The 18825-nt window shown below is 42.1% G+C and overlaps 1 protein-coding gene across 1 annotated transcript in view; it reads right to left on the bottom strand.

Annotated features, from left to right (window-relative positions):
• Positions 1–10332, bottom strand: part of LOC121584289 (small G protein signaling modulator 1) — a 115789-nt gene extending 105457 nt beyond the window's left edge. Inside the window, exons 1-2 of the mRNA XM_045225953.1 lie at positions 10220–10332; positions 10056–10096 (exon numbers count right to left, since the gene is read on the bottom strand). Coding sequence (XP_045081888.1) covers positions 10056–10096; positions 10220–10226 — 48 coding nt within the window. The 5' untranslated portion in view covers positions 10227–10332. The remainder of the gene's footprint in view (positions 1–10055; positions 10097–10219) is intronic.
• Between the last annotated feature and the right edge of the window lie 8493 nt (positions 10333–18825).

Below are 18825 nucleotides of genomic sequence, written 5' to 3'. Positions count from 1 at the left end.
GTAGTGGTTTCTCTGCAGCAATTCGACCATGAAGGCCTGATTCACACAGTCTCCTCTGAACAGTTGATGTTGAGATGTGTCTGTTACTTGAAATCTGAAGCATTTATTTGGGCTGCAATCTGAGGTGCAGTTAACTCTAATTAACTTATCCTCTGCAGCAGAGGTAACTCTGGGTCTTCCATTCCTGTGGCAGTCCTCATGAGAGCCAGTTTCATGATTGCACTTGAAGAAACTTACAAAGTTCTTGAAACTTTCCATATTGACTGACCTTCATGTCTACAGGGCGGCAGGTAGCTTAGTGGTTAAGAGCGTTGTGCCAGTAACCGAAAGGTCGCTGGTTCTAATCCCCGAGCCGACTAGGTGAAAAATCTGTCGATGTGCCCTTGAGCACATGTGCCCTTCCGCATTGTCTCCGTACTGCTGTGCTGTTTGTTGCTACTTGGCTACCTGCCAAACTATTCACGTTTTACTTTTAATAAACGTTTAATCAATCTTTGTGTTCAACAAATTTACCAACTTTTTAGTTTTGTCCTCACTCATCTTTTTTCGTTAAACTTTTTTCACCCCCGGACGTTTATCCCGAGACAGAAGAGTCATTTTCCTGTGCGTTTTAGCTGCCAACTTTACGTTATTTTCCTTTTTTCCATCGCAACTTTTTTCCCTTATTCAACTTTTTCACTCCGGACGCTTTATCTGGACATGGTTCATCAACATCTTCAACAGCCGAAGCTAAGTAGTAACATTAACATGATGTCTTCTAATTGCAGTCGCTGTACTCATAATATACAGGAGAACGATCGCTTTACGTGCGAAAATAGCTGTGCTACAAGCCCAGCTTCAGACGCAATCGTTAGGCAAGGGTAATCTCAGTGTAGGAAAGGAAGAAACAGCGTCTGTGCCACCAGTAAGTACAGACAGTAACGTTAGTATAAATCCCCCCGCACAGTCCCCGCAGCCGGACAACTTTCTCATGGCTTCTGGAGGGAAATACTGTTGGAATGCTCAACCGGTGTCGCTCATTCAGCCGACAGAAACCTTCAACCGGTTTTCCCCATTATGTAGCGAGTCGGAGTCTGAGTCTGAGTCTTCTCTAGTCTCTACTCCTCCCGTTACGGGGTCTGAGACGCCGAAGGCTCCCACCATTAGCTCTGACAAATTGAAAACCCTAGTCATTGGCGACTCCATTACCCGCAGTATTAGACTTAAAACGAATCACCCAGCGATCATACACTGTTTACCAGGGGGCAGGGCTACCGACGTTAAGGCTAATCTAAAGATGGTGCTGGCTAAAGCTAAAACTGGCGAGTGTAGAGAGTATAGAGATATTGTTATCCACGTCGGCACCAACGATGTTAGGATGAAACAGTCAGAGGTCACCAAGTGCAACATAGCTTCTGCTTGTAAATCAGCTAGAAAGATGTGTCGGCATCGAGTAATTGTCTCTGGCCCCCTCCCAGTTAGGGGAAGTGACGAGCTCTACAGCAGAGTCTCAGCACTTAATCGCTGGTTGAAAACTGTTTTCTGCCCCTCCCAAAAGATAACATTTGTGGATAATTGGCCCTCTTTCTGGGACTCACCCACAAACAGGACCAAGCCTGACCTGCTGAGGAGTGACGGACTCCATCCTAGCTGGAGGGGTGCTCTCCTCTTATCTACCAACATAGATAGGGCTCTAACTCCTCTAGCCCCACAGTGAAATAGGGTGCAGGCCAGGCAGCAGGCTGTTAGCCAACCTGCCAGCTTAGTGGAGTCTGCCAATAGCACAGTCAGTGTAGTCAGCTCAGCCATACCCATTGAGACTGTGTCTGTGCCTCGACCTAGGTTGGGCAAACTAAACATGGCGGTGTTCACCCTAGCAATCTTATTAGGATAAAGACCTCCTCCATTCCTGCCATTATTGAAAGAGATCGTGATACCTCACATCTCAAAATAGGGTTACTTAATGTTAGATCCCTCACTTCAAAGGCAGTCATAGTCAATGAACTAATCACTGATCATAATCTCGATGTGATTGGCCTGACTGAAACATGGCTTAAGCCTGATGAATTTGCTGTGTTAAATGAGGCCTCACCTCCTGGTTACACTAGTGACCATATTCCCGTGCATCCCGCAAAGGCAGAGGTGTTGCTAACATTTACGATAGCAAATTTCAATTTACAAAAAAAAATGGCGTTTTCATCTTTTGAGCTTCTAGTCATGAAATCTATGCAGCCTACTCAATCACTTTTTATAGCTACTGTTTACAGGCCTCCTGGGCCATATACAGCGTTCCTCTCTGAGTTTCCTGAATTCCTATCAGACCTTGTAGTCATAGCAGATCATATTCTAATTTTTGGTGATTTTAATATTCACATGGAGAAGTCCACAGACCCACTCCAAAAGTCTTTCGGAGCCATTATCGACTCAGTGGGTTTTGTCCAACATGTCTCTGGACCTACTCACTGCCACAGTCATACTCTGGACCTAGTTTTGTCCCATGGAATAAATGTTGTAGATCTTAATGTTTTTCCACAAAATCCTGGACTATCGGACCACCATTTTATTACATTTGCAATCGCAACAAATAATCTGCTCAGACCCCAACCAAGGAGCATCAAAGGTCGTGCTATAAATTCTCAAACCACACAAAAATTCATTGATGCCCTTCCAGACTCCTTCTGCCTACCCAAGGACGTCAGAGGACAAAAATCAGTTAACCACTTAACTGAGGAACTCAATTTAACCTTGCGCAATACCCTAGATGCAGTTGCACCCCTAAAAACGAAAAACATTTGTCATAAGAAACTAGCTCCCTGGTATACAGAAAATACCCGAGCTTTGAAGCAAGCTTCCAGGAAATTGGAACGGAAATGGCGCCACACCAAACTGGAAGTCTTCCGACTAGCTTGGAAAGACAGTACCGTGCAGTACCGAAGAGCCCTCACTGCTGCTCGATCATCCTACTTTTTCCAACTTAATTGAGGAAAATAAGAACAATCCAAAATTTCTTTTTGATACTGTTGCAAAGCTAACTAAAAAGCAGCATTCCCCAAGAGAGGATGGCTTTCACTTCAGCAGTGATAAATTCATGAACTTCTTTGAGGAAAAGATCATGACCATTAGAAAGCAAATTACGGACTCCTCTTTGAATCTGCGTATTCCTCCAGGGCTTAGCTGTCCTGGATCTGCACAGATCTGCGAGGGCCTGGGATCGGGAGAGACACTTAAGTGTTTTAGTACTATATCTCTTGACACAATGATGAAAATAATCATGGCCTCTAAACCTTCAAGCTGCATACTGGATCCTATTCCTACTAAACTGCTGAAGGAGCTGCTTCCTGTGCTTGGCCCTCCTATGTTGAACATAATAAACAGCTCTCTATCCACCGGATGTGTACCAAACTCACTAAAAGTGGCAGTGATAAAGCCTCTCTTGAAAAAGCCAAACCTTGACCCGGAAAATATAAAAAACTATCGGCCTATATCGAATCTTCCATTCCTCTCAAAAATTTTAGAAAAAGCTGTTGCGCAGCAACTCACTGCCTTTCTGAAGACAAACAATGTATACGAAATGCTTCAGTCTGGTTTTAGACCCCATCATAGCACTGAGACTGCACTTGTGAAGGTGGTAAATGACCTTTTAATGGCGTCAGACCGAGGCTCTGCATCTGTCCTCGTGCTACTAGACCTTAGTGCTGCCTTTGACACCATCGATCACCACATTCTTTTGGAGAGACTGGAAACCCAAATTGGTCTACACGGACAAGTTCTGGCCTGGTTTAGATCCTACCTGTCGGAAAGATATCAGTTTGTCTCTGTGAATGGTCTGTCCTCCGACAAATCAACTGTACATTTCGGTGTTCCTCAAGGTTCCGTTTTAGGACCACTATTGTTTTCACTATATATTTTACCTCTTGGGGATGTTATTCGAAAACATAATGTTAACTTTCACTGCTATGCGGATGACACACAGCTGTACATTTCAATGAAACATGGTGAAGCCCCAAAATTGCCCTCGCTAGAAGCCTGTGTTTCAGACATAAGGAAGTGGATGGCTGAAAACTTTTTACTTTTAAACTCGGACAAAACAGAGATGCTTGTTCTAGGTCCCAAGAAACAAAGAGATCTTCTGTTAAATCTGACAATTCATCTAGATGGTTGTAAAGTCGTCTCAAATAAAACTGTGAAGGACCTCGGTGTTACTCTTGACCCTGATCTCTCTTTTGACGAACATATCAAGACTGTTTCAAGGACAGCTTTTTTCCATCTACGTAACATTGCAAAAATCAGAAATTTTCTGTCCAAAAATTATGCAGAAAAATTAATCCATGCATTTGTTACTTCTAGGTTAGACTACTGCAATGCTCTATTTTCCGGCTACCCGGATAAAGCACTAAATAAACTTCAGTTAGTGCTAAATACGGCTGCTAGAATCCTGACTAGAACCAAGAAATTTGATCATATTACTCCAGTGCTAGCTTCCCTACACTGGCTTCCTGTTAAGGCAAGGGCTGATTTCAAGGTTTTACTGTTAACCTATAAAGCGTTACATGGGCTTGCTCCTACCTATCTTTCCGAGTTGGTCCTGCCGTACATACCAATACGTACGCTACGGTCACAAGACGCAGGCCTCCTAATTGTCCCTAGAATTTCTAAGCAAACAGCGGGAGGCAGGGCTTTCTCCTATAGATCTCCATTTTTATGGAACAGTCTGCCTACCCATGTGAGAGACGCAGACTCGGTCTCAACCTTTAAGTCTTTACTGAAGACTTATCTCTTCAGTAGGTCATATGATTGAGTGTAGTCTGGCCCAGGAGTGTGAAGGTGAACGGAAAGGCTGGAGCAACGAACAGCCCTTGCTGTCTCTGCCGGGCCGGTTCCCCTCTCCACTGGGGTTCTCTGCCTCTAACCCTGTTGCAGGGGCTGAGTCACTGGCTTGCTGGTGCTCTTTCATGCCGTCCCTGGGAGGGGTGCGTCACTTGAGTGGGTTGAGTTACTGACGTGATCTTCCTGTCTGGGTTGGCGCCCCCCTTGGTTTGTGCTGTGGTGGAGACCTCTGTGGGCTATACTCGGCCTTGTCTCAGGATTGTAAGTTGGTGGTTGGGGATATCCCTCTAGTGGTGCGGGGGCTGTGCTTTGGCGGAGTGGGTGGGGTTATATCCTTCCTGTTTGGCCCTGTCCGGGGTTTCTTCGGATGGGGCCACAGTGTCTCCGGACCGCTCCTGTCTCAGCCTCCAGTATTTATGCTGCAGTAGTTTATGTGTCGGGGGCTGGGGTTAGTTGGTTATACCTGGAGTACTTCTCCTGTCTTATCCAGTGTCCTGTGTGAATTTAAGTATGCTCTCTCTAATTCTCTCGTTCTCTCTTTCTCTCTGAGAACCTGAGCCCTAGGACCATACGTCAGGACTACCGGGCATGATGACACCTTGCTGTCCCCAGTCCGCCTGGCCTTGCTGCTATTCCAGTTTCAACTGTTCTGCCTGCGGCTACGAAACCCCCTACCTGTCCCAGACCTGCTGTTTTCAACTCTTTAATGATCGGCTATGAAAAGCCAACTGAGAGACCTGAGCCCTAGGACCATACGTCGGGACTACCGGCCGTGGTGACTCCTTGCTGTCCCCAGTCCGCCTGGCCTTGCTGCTATTCCAGTTTCAACTGTTCTGCCTGCGGTTATGGAACCCCTACCTGTCCCAGACCTGCTGTTTTCAACTCTTAATGATCGGCTATGAAAAGCCAACTGAGATTTATTCCTGATTATTATTTGACCATGCTTGTCACTTATGAACATTTTTGAACATCTTGGCATGGTTCTGTTATAATCTCCACCCGGCACAGCCAGAAGAGGACTGGCCACCCCTCATAGCCTGGTTCCTCTCTAGGTTTCTTCCTAGGCTTTCGCCTTTCTAGGGAGTTTTTCCTAGCCACCGTGCTTCTACACCTGCATTACTAGCTGTTTGGGGTTTTAGGCTGGGTTTCTGTACAGCACTTCGAGATATTAGCTGATGTAAGAAGGGCTATATAAAATAAAATTGATTGATTGATTGACTTAACCCTAATTGCTCATGTAAGTCGCTCTGGATAAGAGCGTCTGCTAAATGACTAATTATTATTATATTAAAGTAATGATGGACTATCGTTTCTCTTTGCTTATTTGAGCTGTTCTTGTCATAATATGGACTTGGTCTTTTACCAAATAGGGCTATCTTCTGTATACCACCCCTACCTTGTCACAACACAACTGATTGGCTCAAACGCATTAAGAAGGAAAGCAATTCCACAAATTAACTTTTAAGAAGGCACACCTGTTAATTTAAATGCATTCCAGGTGACTACATGATTCCATATGTGTTATTTCATAGTTTTGATATCTTCACTATTATTCTTCAACATAGAAAATAGTAATAATAAAGAAAAACCCTTGAATGAGTAGGTGTGTCCAAACTTTTGACTGGTACTGTATATATATTAATATCATGCAGAGGACACCTTAGCCTATAGGTCTATGCATGCAGTGCCCTGATACATTTAGTGCTCAAATCTCTGACAGCTGAACCGTGAGGTGGACAATTCTTGTTTTAGGAAAGTAGCCAAAAATAATAATAATTGGCTATTAAGTTTTGCATACGTTTTGTAATTAGTTATAGGCTGTTTTTAAGGACACATAAATGTGGCTCATTTGGCCAACATCCCTCATTCATTGATGGTAATGGCTGCGCCAGGTTGGATCTGAATACGGATATCCGTAGAATTTCTCAAATGTCCGATAAATTAAAGTCTTGTCATGTTGTCCAGCGTTTCCTAAAGGAAACTCTGAAATGGCATATTGTTTTTATGAAGATTTTAGAATATTCACATGAAAATCTGTAGCCAATTGGATGGAAACCTAGCTATAGACACCTAAAGACTCTGGCAAGTGCGCTAGTCCAGTGTCACTTTGATTATGCCTGCACATCATGATTCACCAGCAGCCCCAAATATCTAAAGAATAAGCTACCAGCCAAACAAGCTTGTAAGAATTGTACTTAAACTCTCCCCTCATACTCATCTGGAGGTTGAGCATTTTTTCATCTCTAATTGTAATTGTATTTGTGTAAAAAATAGGAACCACAATGGAAATAAGTCCTGGTCACTTAAAAACATATTTGTGTATATATGTATTTTTTTAACTGACAAATAAAATCAATCAATCAATCCAAACTGTGCAGTGGCCAATTGATGAATGGAAAGAGACATCTGTTACAAAACACCAAAAAGTTTAATTACATTCGGAGATTGTCAAGCCAAGCCTTCGATACTGGGTAAGCCTACAAGGTAGGAAGGGATGTATTTTCTGTTTGTCGAGATTGACATAGTCTACCTTGATGGTCCAGCTCCTCCCCCCAGTCAATTTCGATCTGTCCCTAAGTAAGCAGCCAGGCTAAAAAAGGTAACTGATAGAGAAAAGCAAATGAAAGGTGAGCCGTTGTCCTTTCTCCTTATGTAAACACAGGTGTGTGTGATGTGTGTATGTGTGTAGGAGAGGGGAAGAGAGAGACAGAGGGGAAGAGAGAGCGATAGAGAGAGCGCCGAGATACGCCCAGTATAGGCTATTCTTAAGCATGCTTCCTTCACTGAAGCATAATGTTCTGGCCTACACTCTTAGAAAAAAGGGTTATTTGCCTGTCCCCATAGGAAACCCTTTTGGGTTCCAGGTATAACCCTTTTGGGTTCCATGTAGAACCCTCTGTGGAAGGGTTCTACATGGAACCGAAAAGGGTTCTACCTGGAACGAAACATGGTTTTACCTGGAACCTGGAACCTTCTGCAAAGGGTTCTCCTATGGGGACAGCCGAAGAACCCTTTTAGGTTCTATATAGCACCTTTTTTTTGTGTAGACCCAGGTAGACGTTGTACAAAGTGGCACATAGCCAGTTGGAGAGGGAGAGCTTTTCAGCATTCACTGCCAAGCCACCAGACAAACAGTACCCAAGCTAAGACATGAGAGAAATAATGAATGAATACAAACAGAGTGAGTACTGGCCTATATGTCCAGGTGAACATTCCCTATTGCATCACATTTGTGATGCGGCAGGTAGCCTAGCGGTTGGGCCAGTAACTGAAAGGTCGGTGGTTCGAATCCCTGAGACGACTAGGTGAAAAATCTGTTGATGTGCCCTTGAGTAAAGCACTTAACCCTAATTGCTCCTGTAAATTGCTCTTGATGAGAGCGTCTGCTAAATTACTAAAATGTACATTTGTTGGTGGTATCCTTCGTTTGGCATAGTTTCTTACAATGCATGTAGCCTAGCAGCTGAATGTTCATTCAGCTAAAAGCTCAACAGATGGAGACTGCCTTTGTCTTTTATGCCTACTATTTGCATTGAAATGGCAAAAGAATAAGCTTTTATCAACTCACTTTTAGTGATTCAAGTTCCATTTCCTTTCAGCAACCTCTTGTGCAGGGTGCTCTACCTTCTACCATAAAGGCTCTCTTCAGAGGATATCACCCTGGCGTAAAGATAGCTTTTCAGAGGCATCTGTGCTTTTTTATTTTTTAATCTAGATCAGTTTACTTCCATTTTCACTCCAATAGTTGCTACTGGGCAATCATATCACTGGCTCAGGCTGTTCTGTGTGCCTCAGAGGTGTGCTGGAGAGTGTAACAATCATATTGTATAATTGGAGAAACACAGACTGCTCTGGTCTTGTGGTCTCTCTCCGCTCCACTGCAGTTTATAAAAAAATCAGCTACATTGTAAGCGCTGAGCACTAGGGAGCTAAACCTTGGGGGGATCCTGGGGAAAGTGAATCTCAGTAGGCCCTCTTAACACAGGCAGGTTTAATCACAGGGTTGGTCTGTGCTCTGCTGATAAGGCTGGTGACAGGCCTTTATGAAGGAGTAAATTATGGGAGATTAAATCGCTCTTTCACTCATACCCAGACTTGGACAATTTGATGTCTTTGTTTGCTTGACACAAGGTCCTGCGCTTCTATGAGACCAATAAAGATAAAGTCTGAGTCCTCTGACAAAACCGACCAATCACTTCTCAAAGAACCCGTGAAAATAACTTTCTTTCTCTGATCCATTATTGGTCTACTACACCAAGTATGAGACGTTTAACAATCTTACCCAAAGACATCCTGGAAAGATTGAAATTGTTTGATGAAGAAGATGCTGATGATAACAATAGAAATACAACAGGGGAAACCTCAGCCTCCACTTCAGAGTTGAGTGCAAGTTCTTCACAAGATTTCACAACTGTGCATCATGAGGTCAGAGTGAACTCTTTAATCCAAATGGGTTGATAACTCTTTACTTAAAGCTGACACATATAATGCTGTAGCACTTGTTATCACATGTATGAGCCGTTATTATTAAAGTGATAATCATTTATTTTGCAGTTTTAGCTTATCTTCCTCTGAACCATTTTTACATTTCTCGAGTCGTTCTGGCTAGACATTTTTGTAGAATGTAACAATACTAGTTAACACGGATTGTATCAGTTAGCAGTGCATTCAAAGGCATGGGGAAAGAGCTCTGTGTTTAAAAAAAGGTTTTGGGAAGTCGAAAATAAGCTACAACTGCACTATACCTTTAAGATTATAAACATTTCTATGCAACACTTCTTCAATTGATTGAACATACCTATAGCTTATTTAGTCAGTATCATAATTAGATGCTAGTAAGACATTAGAGGGCGTTTTTTTTTTTGCATGACTGCATTCTATAGGCTAGCTGGAGTTCCATGACAGGACTCTATTCATAGATGATTTATAGTTAAACTATATACCCTAACCCCTAATTAAAGACTTAATTATTTCTAAGAATATGGTCGACTTCAAAATAGATATTATACCTTGTCCTAATGTTCATTTTATTTGCAAAGATTGACAGCAAATACACGAGTGGATGTAGTAGCCTACTATCTTAATAGTTTTTGAAGTATGTAATCTGTGCTCACAAAAGTAAAATAATGAACAAAAAACAAGCATAGCGTATCTACTCAGGGAGGGTGTATTTTAGCAACACGCACAACCAAAGTGTTTGTTTTTCCTATTCGATAATTGTTGCAGAATGGCAACAAAAAAAAACCCACCTCCTTCTTGACAGTGCGCAGCAGCTTCTGTCGCGTCTCTGCTTGTAAAACATAACAGAAAGGGTGTCATGTCATTTCTTTTATAACACATTTCCTTTTAGATGTACATCTTCAGCACATGATATATATTTGGTTATGTTTTATACGGTCCTGTGTTTTCTCACCTGCCATTGCTGCTGCTGCTGCTATTGTTGTTGTTGTTGTTGTTGTTGTTGCTATGGAATCGGGTCCACTTTGCGTAGCTCCTTCACACTGCTTCCATCAGCTCAATGTGGCTGTATGGCGCAAAAGAGCTAGCCAGAGGTCGATACTTTACACACACCTCTTAAAGCTACAGTAATCTCTTAAATTCAATTTAGTCTATAGACTTTTCCCAGAAACGCAAAATAAAAATGATACACAAGAAGAATAAGTGACTATTTTAAACATGTTTGCCGTGATGTTTCACATTTACTTCTGCATTGTCTGTGACAGTACACGTCAAAGACAGTACCATTTAGGCTAAATGTAGCCTATTCATTATTGAATAGCCTGATGTTTTCCAAACAGGTGACATGTATTCTTCACGTGGCCTTATAAAGTCAACAGCATATCATGAACCATTCATTTCTATAATCATTTCCATAATAATGAAGCATTCCTATAACTTTTATCATGATCTCATCATATTCTTCATGCACATTTTCACATGCATGCCAGTTTTTACAGATGATGCACCATCATCCATAACAAAGCTGAGAAGAAGTCAAAATAGCTAGAGACAGCAGAAAATACTGTATTGTCTGCATAGGCCTAATCATATGCATTGGACATGTTTGTACATTTGGCCTATATGTGTGTCTAGTTGTTTGGACACAGAATTCTAGGCCACCATTTTCAAATGTCTCATTTATCCATCCTCACCATATCCTGCAGAGATGTAGACATCCTGAGCCCTGGCCTGCAGTACATTTGGTTACAAAATACACAAAAGCCTTCCCTCACCAATAAGATGTGTTGCTAAGCAACCCCCTGAAACATATTAGCAGAGCTAATTGAGCAGATCCAGTAGATCTGGTGTCCTGGTCTTACAGCCTCTATCTCTGGGGGTAAATGGCATCATCATATAATGAGAAATCAATATTCCTGTTTAAAGATATTGATCTGGACTCACTGGGAATTAATCCACAGTGTTCCCGGGGCACTATACACTGCAATAAAAATAATCAGAACCATGTTGTCTATTCTAGACTTGAATAAAACTGTGGTGGTCAGGATGAGTTCCAAAAGCTGTGGACAAATATAGTGGTGTGAATAGAATCTTGAGCGCTGGGGATATCCATATCTAAATTAACATTTACACACACAACCCCACCTGTAACCAGGGGCCAGAGGGAACCCATGCTGCTTACACTCCAATGGGCTGCACCACCAAGGGTTTAGTCAAGTCCACACACATCAAATCTACTGTACTACCTGTCCTCATCCTTAGACAAGCCCAAACATAGAGTTTCACTTACCATGCTGTCAGTAAATGATATACACTGAGTACACTAAACATTAGGAACACCGTAGTAAAATTGAGTTTTTTACAACCTCAATTCATCAGGGCATGGAGTCTACAAGGTATCGAAAGTGTTCCACAGGGATGCTAGCCAATGTTGACTCCCAATGCTTCCCACAATTGTGTCAAGTTGGCTGGATGTCCTTTGGGTTGTGGACCATTCTTGATACACACAGGAAACTGTTAAGCATGAAAAACAAGTTCTTGACACAAATCGGTACATCTGGCATCTACTACCATACCCTCTTCAAAGGCACTTAAATATTTTGTCTTGCCCATTCACCCTCTGGATGGCACACATACCCAATCCATGTCTCAATTTTCTCAAGGCTTAAAAATCCTTCTTTAACCTGTCTCCTTCCTTCCATCTAAACTGATTTAAGTGGATTTAACAACTGACATCAATAAGGGATCATAGCTTTCACTTGGGTTCACCTGGTCAGTCTATATCATGGAAAGAGCAGGTATTCTTAGTGTTTTGTATACTCAGTGAATAATAAGGATTATACTGTGCGGTTTCCACGTGTTTGTTTTAGACACTCAGTAGCCTCTCCTTTTATTATTCCTCCATCTTGTGGTGAAATGTTGAACTGTTATTTTGGTAGACCAAGGCAGATGTTCCCAAACTTTTTCACTCAGGCAACCCTTTCAGCTTTGGGGAACATCCCCCCTCCCCCTGCACACACCACGTCTATTTCTATGGGTACAAGCACTGTTCATGACACAAACTGTTCACACCCCTCTTGTTGGTGGAGAGAATTTTGCAGGTTTAAAGCTTATTTCCTGCAATTCTACACATTTTATCATTGGTTGCATAGAAAATGTTGCCATTTTAAAGCTAATTTTCTTGCAATTCTATACATTTTGCCATGTCTAATATGTATTCATGTGATATTTGAGTGACTCAAACATTACAACAAAATCTATGGGCTAAAAAAACTAGCTAAAAAACATTAGCTGACATGGGCTAGTTGATTTCTGACAAGATGTAAATAGCTCTCTAAGGTACGCAATGACTGACATGACAAGGATCCCGCACCTCCCCTGCCGATCCCTCAGTTTGGAAACCACTGACCTAGAGTACATGGCTAGTCAGTACCTTTTCCAACATCTTAAATCAAACACATTGAAATGAAGAAGAAACAATACTTTTATGCCCCGTTGAAGGCTGGTAAATGCCAGAAACGTGTTGACATTGGTTTGTCATGTTTTGTAACTTTTTCGAAGGAAATGGCAAGAAAATGAAGGCTTTTTAATCAGGAAGTTCATCCCTTTGTTTTTCTTCAAGAGTACCTTGATGGGAAAAGTAAGCCCCATAAGTGGTGGTGTTTATTCCATGTGTTGTCTTAATTTCAATGTCTGGCAGAAAAAACAAAGAGTCCCTTCTTGATATAATATAGCAAAGGGGAATGGAGCATGAGCAGCATTAGTATACCCACTGAATGTTTGGTTGAATCCAGAGCTATAAATAGCCTAACTATTTGGATTAGCGTTTACTGCAAACACAGTCTACAGTTAAGTCGGAAGTTTACATACACCTTAGCCAAATACATTTAAACTCAATTTTTTCACAATTCCTGACATTTAATCCCAGTAAATATTCCCTGTCTTAGGTCAGTTAGGATCACCACTTTATTTTAAGAATGTGAAATGTCAGAATAATAGTAGAGAAAATTATTTATTTCAGCTTTTATTTATTTCATCACATTCCCAGTGGGTCAGAAGTTTACATACACTCAATTAGTATATGGTAGCATTGCCTTTAAATTGTTTAACTTGGGTCAAACGTTTCGGGTAGCCTTCCACAAGCTTCCCACAATAAGTTGGGTGAATTTTGGGCCATTTCTCCTGACAGCTGGTGTAACTGAGTCAGGTTCGTAGGCCTCCTTGCTCGCACCCGCTTTTTCAGTTCTGCCGACACATTTTCTATAGGATTGAGGTCAGGGCTTTGTGATGGCCACTCCAATACCTTGACTTTGTTGTCCTTCAACTTTGGAAGTATGCTTGGGGTCATTGTCCATTAGGAAGACCCATGGCCACTCCATTACCTCCTTTTTCCTCCAAACATAACCCCATTTTCCTCCAAACATAACGATGGTCATTATGGCCAAACAGTTCTATTTTTGTTTCATCAGACCAGAGGACATTTCTCCAAAAAGTACGATCTTTGTCCCCATGTGCAGTCGCAAACCGTAGTCTGGCTTTTTTATGGCGGTTTTGGAGCAGTGGCTTCTTCCTTGCTGAGCGGCCTTTCAGGTTATGTCGATATAGGACTTGTTTTACTGTGGATATAGATACTATTGTACCTGTTTCCTCCAGCATCTTCACAAAGTCCTTTGCTGTTGTTCTGGGATTGATTTACACTTTTCACACCAAAGTATGTTCATCTCTAGGAGACAGAACGCGTCTCCTTCCTGAGCGGTATGACGGCTGCGTGGTCCATTGGTGTTTATACTTGCGTACTATTGCTTGTACAGATGAAAGTGGTACCTTCAGGCATTTGGAAATTGCTCCCAAGGACGAACCAGACTTGTGGAGGTCTACAATTTTTTTTCTGAGGTCTTGGCTGATTTCTTTTGATTTTCCCATGATGTCAAGCAAAGAGGCACTGAGTTCAAAGGTCGGCCTTGAAATACATCCACAGGTACACCTCCAATTGACTCAAATGATGTCCATTAGTCTATCAGAAGCTTTTAAAGCCATGACATCATTTTCTGGAATTTTCTAAGCAGTTTAAAGGCACAGTCAACTAAGTGTATGTAAACTTCTGACCTGCTGGAATTGTGATACAGTGAATTATAAGTGAAATAATCTGTCTGTAAACAATTGTTGGAAAAATTACTTGTGTAATGCACAAAGTAGATGTCCTAACCAACTTGCCAAAACTATAGTTTGTTAACAACAAATTTGTGGAGTGGTTGAAAAATGAGTTTTAATGACTCCAACCTAGGTGTATGTAAACTTCCGACATCAACTGTATGTTTTGATACCATAAAGTTTTCACTGGGTGCAGAACATACAACACCACCAGAGGAGGCTGGTAGGAGGAGCTATAGAAGGACGGGCTCATTGTAATGGCTGGAATGGGATCAATGGAATGGAGTCAAACATATGGTTTCCATATGTTTGACGTGTTTTATATCGCTCCATATATTCCATTCCTTCTTTACAATGAGCCCGTCCTCCTATAGTTCCTCCCACCAGCCTCCTCTGAACTCCATTTATTCACATACATTTACATTTTAGTAATTTAGCAGACACTCTTATCCAGAGCGACTTACAGTTTTTAGTGAGTGCATACATTTTTCATACTGGCTCCCCGTGGGAAATTGAACCCACAACCCTGGCGTTGCAAGCGCCATGCTCTACCAACTGACCTACAGGAGGCCATTTCCATTCCAAAAATTCTACATTTCGATATAGGTACATTGGATCTTACGGCACGAGAACCCTCAGTGTTCTATAGGCTAGGTGAGAGGATTCCAAGGGAAATGAACCTCTGTCCCAGCTCTCCTCCCTTCTCTCCACATCCTGCCAGGCGCACACCAGGAAAGGGTGGGAGAGGGCTCTGGAAGCTGAGATGCGATTGGTTGGGCTGAACCCTAGACATTGAAGGAGCAGGTTGTTCTCCTCCTGGCCCAGGTTGGATAAGAGCTGGGTGTAGGGGTCTCTGGGGCACCAGCTATGGGAGTAGGAGATGGGGCTCTCCCTGGGCCAGTCCTCTTCGCTGGGCAAGCCAATCACCTCAAAGATTTTCTGGAGCTGCTGAGCCTCAGTGTATCGACGGAACAATGGTCTCAAAAGGAAGAGTTCTGCAAAAACATACAGGACGGAAAAGCACTGAAATGCTATCTGAGAGTACTAAAAACATGATTATTTCTGCATTTCCTTAAGATCAGTTCCTTTTGTAGGCTACAGCATTGTCTGTGCACTAAGGGTAATATGTTTTTTCTATTTTTTGTTTTTTGGAACCTTTTGATTGGTGAAATCCTGAAACTTGTTATGGACATTTTTGAGAAATAACTTGCAGGGTTGACATTGTCCAGTAGATGGTGACAGTGTCATGGGAAATTATTTATTCAGGAGTCAAAGTGAGATTTTCTCTAGACCAAAATAGAACCTGAATGTATGTAGTTTATGCTAGAGTCATTCTAAAGTAATGAATGTTACAATGATTTCCTACTGCATAATTTTAGATGGCACTACTATTTTACAGCAGTTTCTTCTGATTGGTGGGCCCATAATTACACAGAGTATATAAAACATTAAGAACCCCTGCTCTTTCCATGACATAGGCTGACCAGGTGAATCCAGGTGAAAGCTATAATCCCTTATTGATGTCACTTGTTAAATCAACTTCAATCAGTGTAGATGAAGGGGAGTAGACATGTTAAAGAAGGATTTTTAAGCCTTGAGACAATTGAGATATGGATTGTGTATGTGTGCCATTCAGAGGGTGAATGGGCAAGACAAAATATTTAAGTGCCTTTGAACGGTGTATGGTAGTAGGTGCCAGGCGCACCGGTTTGGGTCAAGAACTGCAACGCTGCTGGGTTTTTCATGCTCAACAGTTTCCTGTGTGTATCAAGAATGGTCCACAACCCAAAGGACATCCAGCCAACTTGACACAACTGTGGGAAGCAATGGGAGTCAACATGGGCTAGCATCCCTGTGGAACACTTTCGATACCTTGTAGACTCCATGCCCTGATGAATTGAGGTTTTTACTACGGTGTTCCTAATGTTTAGTGTACTCAGTTTATATAATTTACTGACAGCATGGTAAGTGAAACTCTATGTTTGGGCTTGTCTAAGGATGAGGACAGGTAGTACAGTAGATTTGATGTGTGTGGACTTGACTAAACCCTTGGTGGTGCAGCCCATTGGAGTGTAAGCAGCATGGGTTCCCTCTGGCCCCTGGCTGCAGGTGTGGAGCCCAGGGGGGCCAACCTGTCAGCTAGATCAGGCGGTGAAAGGGCAGGCAGGTAATATAGGATGACAGAGGAAGAAGTGGACATTGCTTAGCAAGGCCAGACACAGGCCTCCTACTCTGTGGGCCTGGACCATCATTCTCTATCATTGCCTTCCTGTCCTCTGAGGATGTTTGATCCCCCCACTAAAGCTTGGACTTTCCACAGTCTGATGCCTGTCAAAATACCAAAGAGCAGACACATGCTTTACATCATGACATGTAGACATGTTCACATACTCGTTTGAAGAGGGTCAAAGTGTGGTCACTTGAGTTTGAAATGAACTTTGAAATAAAGCCAGGGGAAAGCGATATTGTCTGAGATTTTGTAACCCTCTTCTCTGGTGAGCCTGACACTATTTGCTTCATTAGATAACTAGGAAACTAAGGATGTGAAATAGCCATGCTCTTAGATACTCAAATTTCACAAATCTAATAGACATTGAAGGGCTCCTGTCAGTGGCTATGCTGGCGATGAAATTGAATACCTCTTCTTACCCTAATATTATTATTATTATTATTATTATTATTATTATTATTATTATTATTATTATTATTATTATTATTATACCTCTTCACAGCCTCAAAAGGATTTGGACAGTGCTCTTCTTCCACTGAATTCTGGTGAATGCGATAATAATGAGAGTTATTATCATGTTGTAATCACAATAACTTATTGTTTGATTGCTCTTTTTCCACCAACAGCATAACATCTGTAGTGTGCCTTTAAAACTGGGATTCCCTTCCTGGGATGACTCACTCATTACTGTTGCTTTAGATCATGTAGTAACCTTAATACCATGCCAGGACTTCTGCCTGACTACACATTGTACCAGCTCCCATCTGCTTACTCATGGATTGGAGGCCCATTGATTATCACGCCATCACAGCGCTCACACCAGCACATTACACAAAGCACAACAGGGTTGTATTCATTCAGGCACACAAGAGAAAATGTTTTAAAGCGTTTGGAATGTTTCAGTCCATTTTCTTCTGTTTGGTACCTAATGCCCTTAAAACTCATAGGAATGCAGCCAAATGATGCCATCACCTGTCTGTAATCCCCTGTAAATCCAGGCTGACTACAGCACCAGTAGATGGCTGGAAATCTCTGCTCAGATTGATAACAAGACACAGGGCATTCCTCTGAATCAGAAGGGATGAGTTCACAGAAGACTGTTTTAAAAATCAGGGCTTCTGATGCATCTGAGAAAAACAATGTGGACACCAATGAGGATGGGGACAGAAAAGAAGAAGAAGAAGAAGAAGAAGAAGAAGAAGAAGAAGAAGAAGAAGAAGCAATACATGTATAAGAGTACCAAGACCAACAAGAACAAGGCCAGCAACCACAAATGCAAAAAATAATAAGAAAGAAACAACAATGGTGCGTATCCATATCACTCGGACTGTGGGAGCGGCGATGTCAGTGACAGCTCCCTTGAGATATGAGGGTAAGGCCGCCCTCATGCACACGTCCATGTGTGATCAGAGTCGACAGTCTCTAATGGGCACCAGGGCATGTGCAGGGAGGCCCTGTCAGTCCGATGTTCTTTTGACCATGTGCCAACGCAGATTGACAGGCCTGTATGTGGAAGATGGCCAGTGCCATATAGTGTGGGATCTGTGACTGTGGTGTTTTGACCCTCAGGGCCCCCCAGTCTTTGCCTGAGCAGCCATGATGTTTCCCCTTGACTGGCTCTTTACCCTATCCTCATTCTCCTGTCACAGCGATGGCAGTGAGTTGACGTTTGAAATAGAATAATGTTTGAGCTACAGGAGCCGTTGAAAAGGTCCTCATCATGAGATATGAATGATTATCAAAACACAAGACAGCGTTTGACACATACAGTAGGCCTGCTGTAAATATTTGTGTTGCCTTGGAATTATTATTGTATTTTCAGCTCTAAAATATTATTTACAAAATGTTCAAATGAAATAATTTGTTTTATGAATGGTATAAAACAATAGTATAGCATCAGTAGCCTACAGTACAACTCCGCATGACAGGTCAGACAGCAACAACTACCGTTTGGCTTTAGATGTCAAATTCATGATGGCTTTGAATGCCGCTCATCCTATCTCATTGTCATATCCATTTTCCAAACTAACCTCGTTTGGTGCACTCTCCACTCAATGACCTGCAAGATAACAACAATATGTACATTTGGTTAGGACTCTTCAGGTCTTTTGAAATTGGCCAGTGCTAAAAGCGGTGGATTCAATTATAAGGTCATTTAATTAGGTTCCCTAACTAGTCCA

The sequence above is a fragment of the Coregonus clupeaformis genome, chromosome 16 (assembly GCF_020615455.1).
Source record: "Coregonus clupeaformis isolate EN_2021a chromosome 16, ASM2061545v1, whole genome shotgun sequence".
NCBI classification, from domain to species: Eukaryota; Metazoa; Chordata; class Actinopteri; order Salmoniformes; family Salmonidae; genus Coregonus; species Coregonus clupeaformis.
The sequence above is the reverse complement of the archived record's forward strand: the minus strand, read 5'-3'. Positions and strand labels throughout refer to the sequence as shown.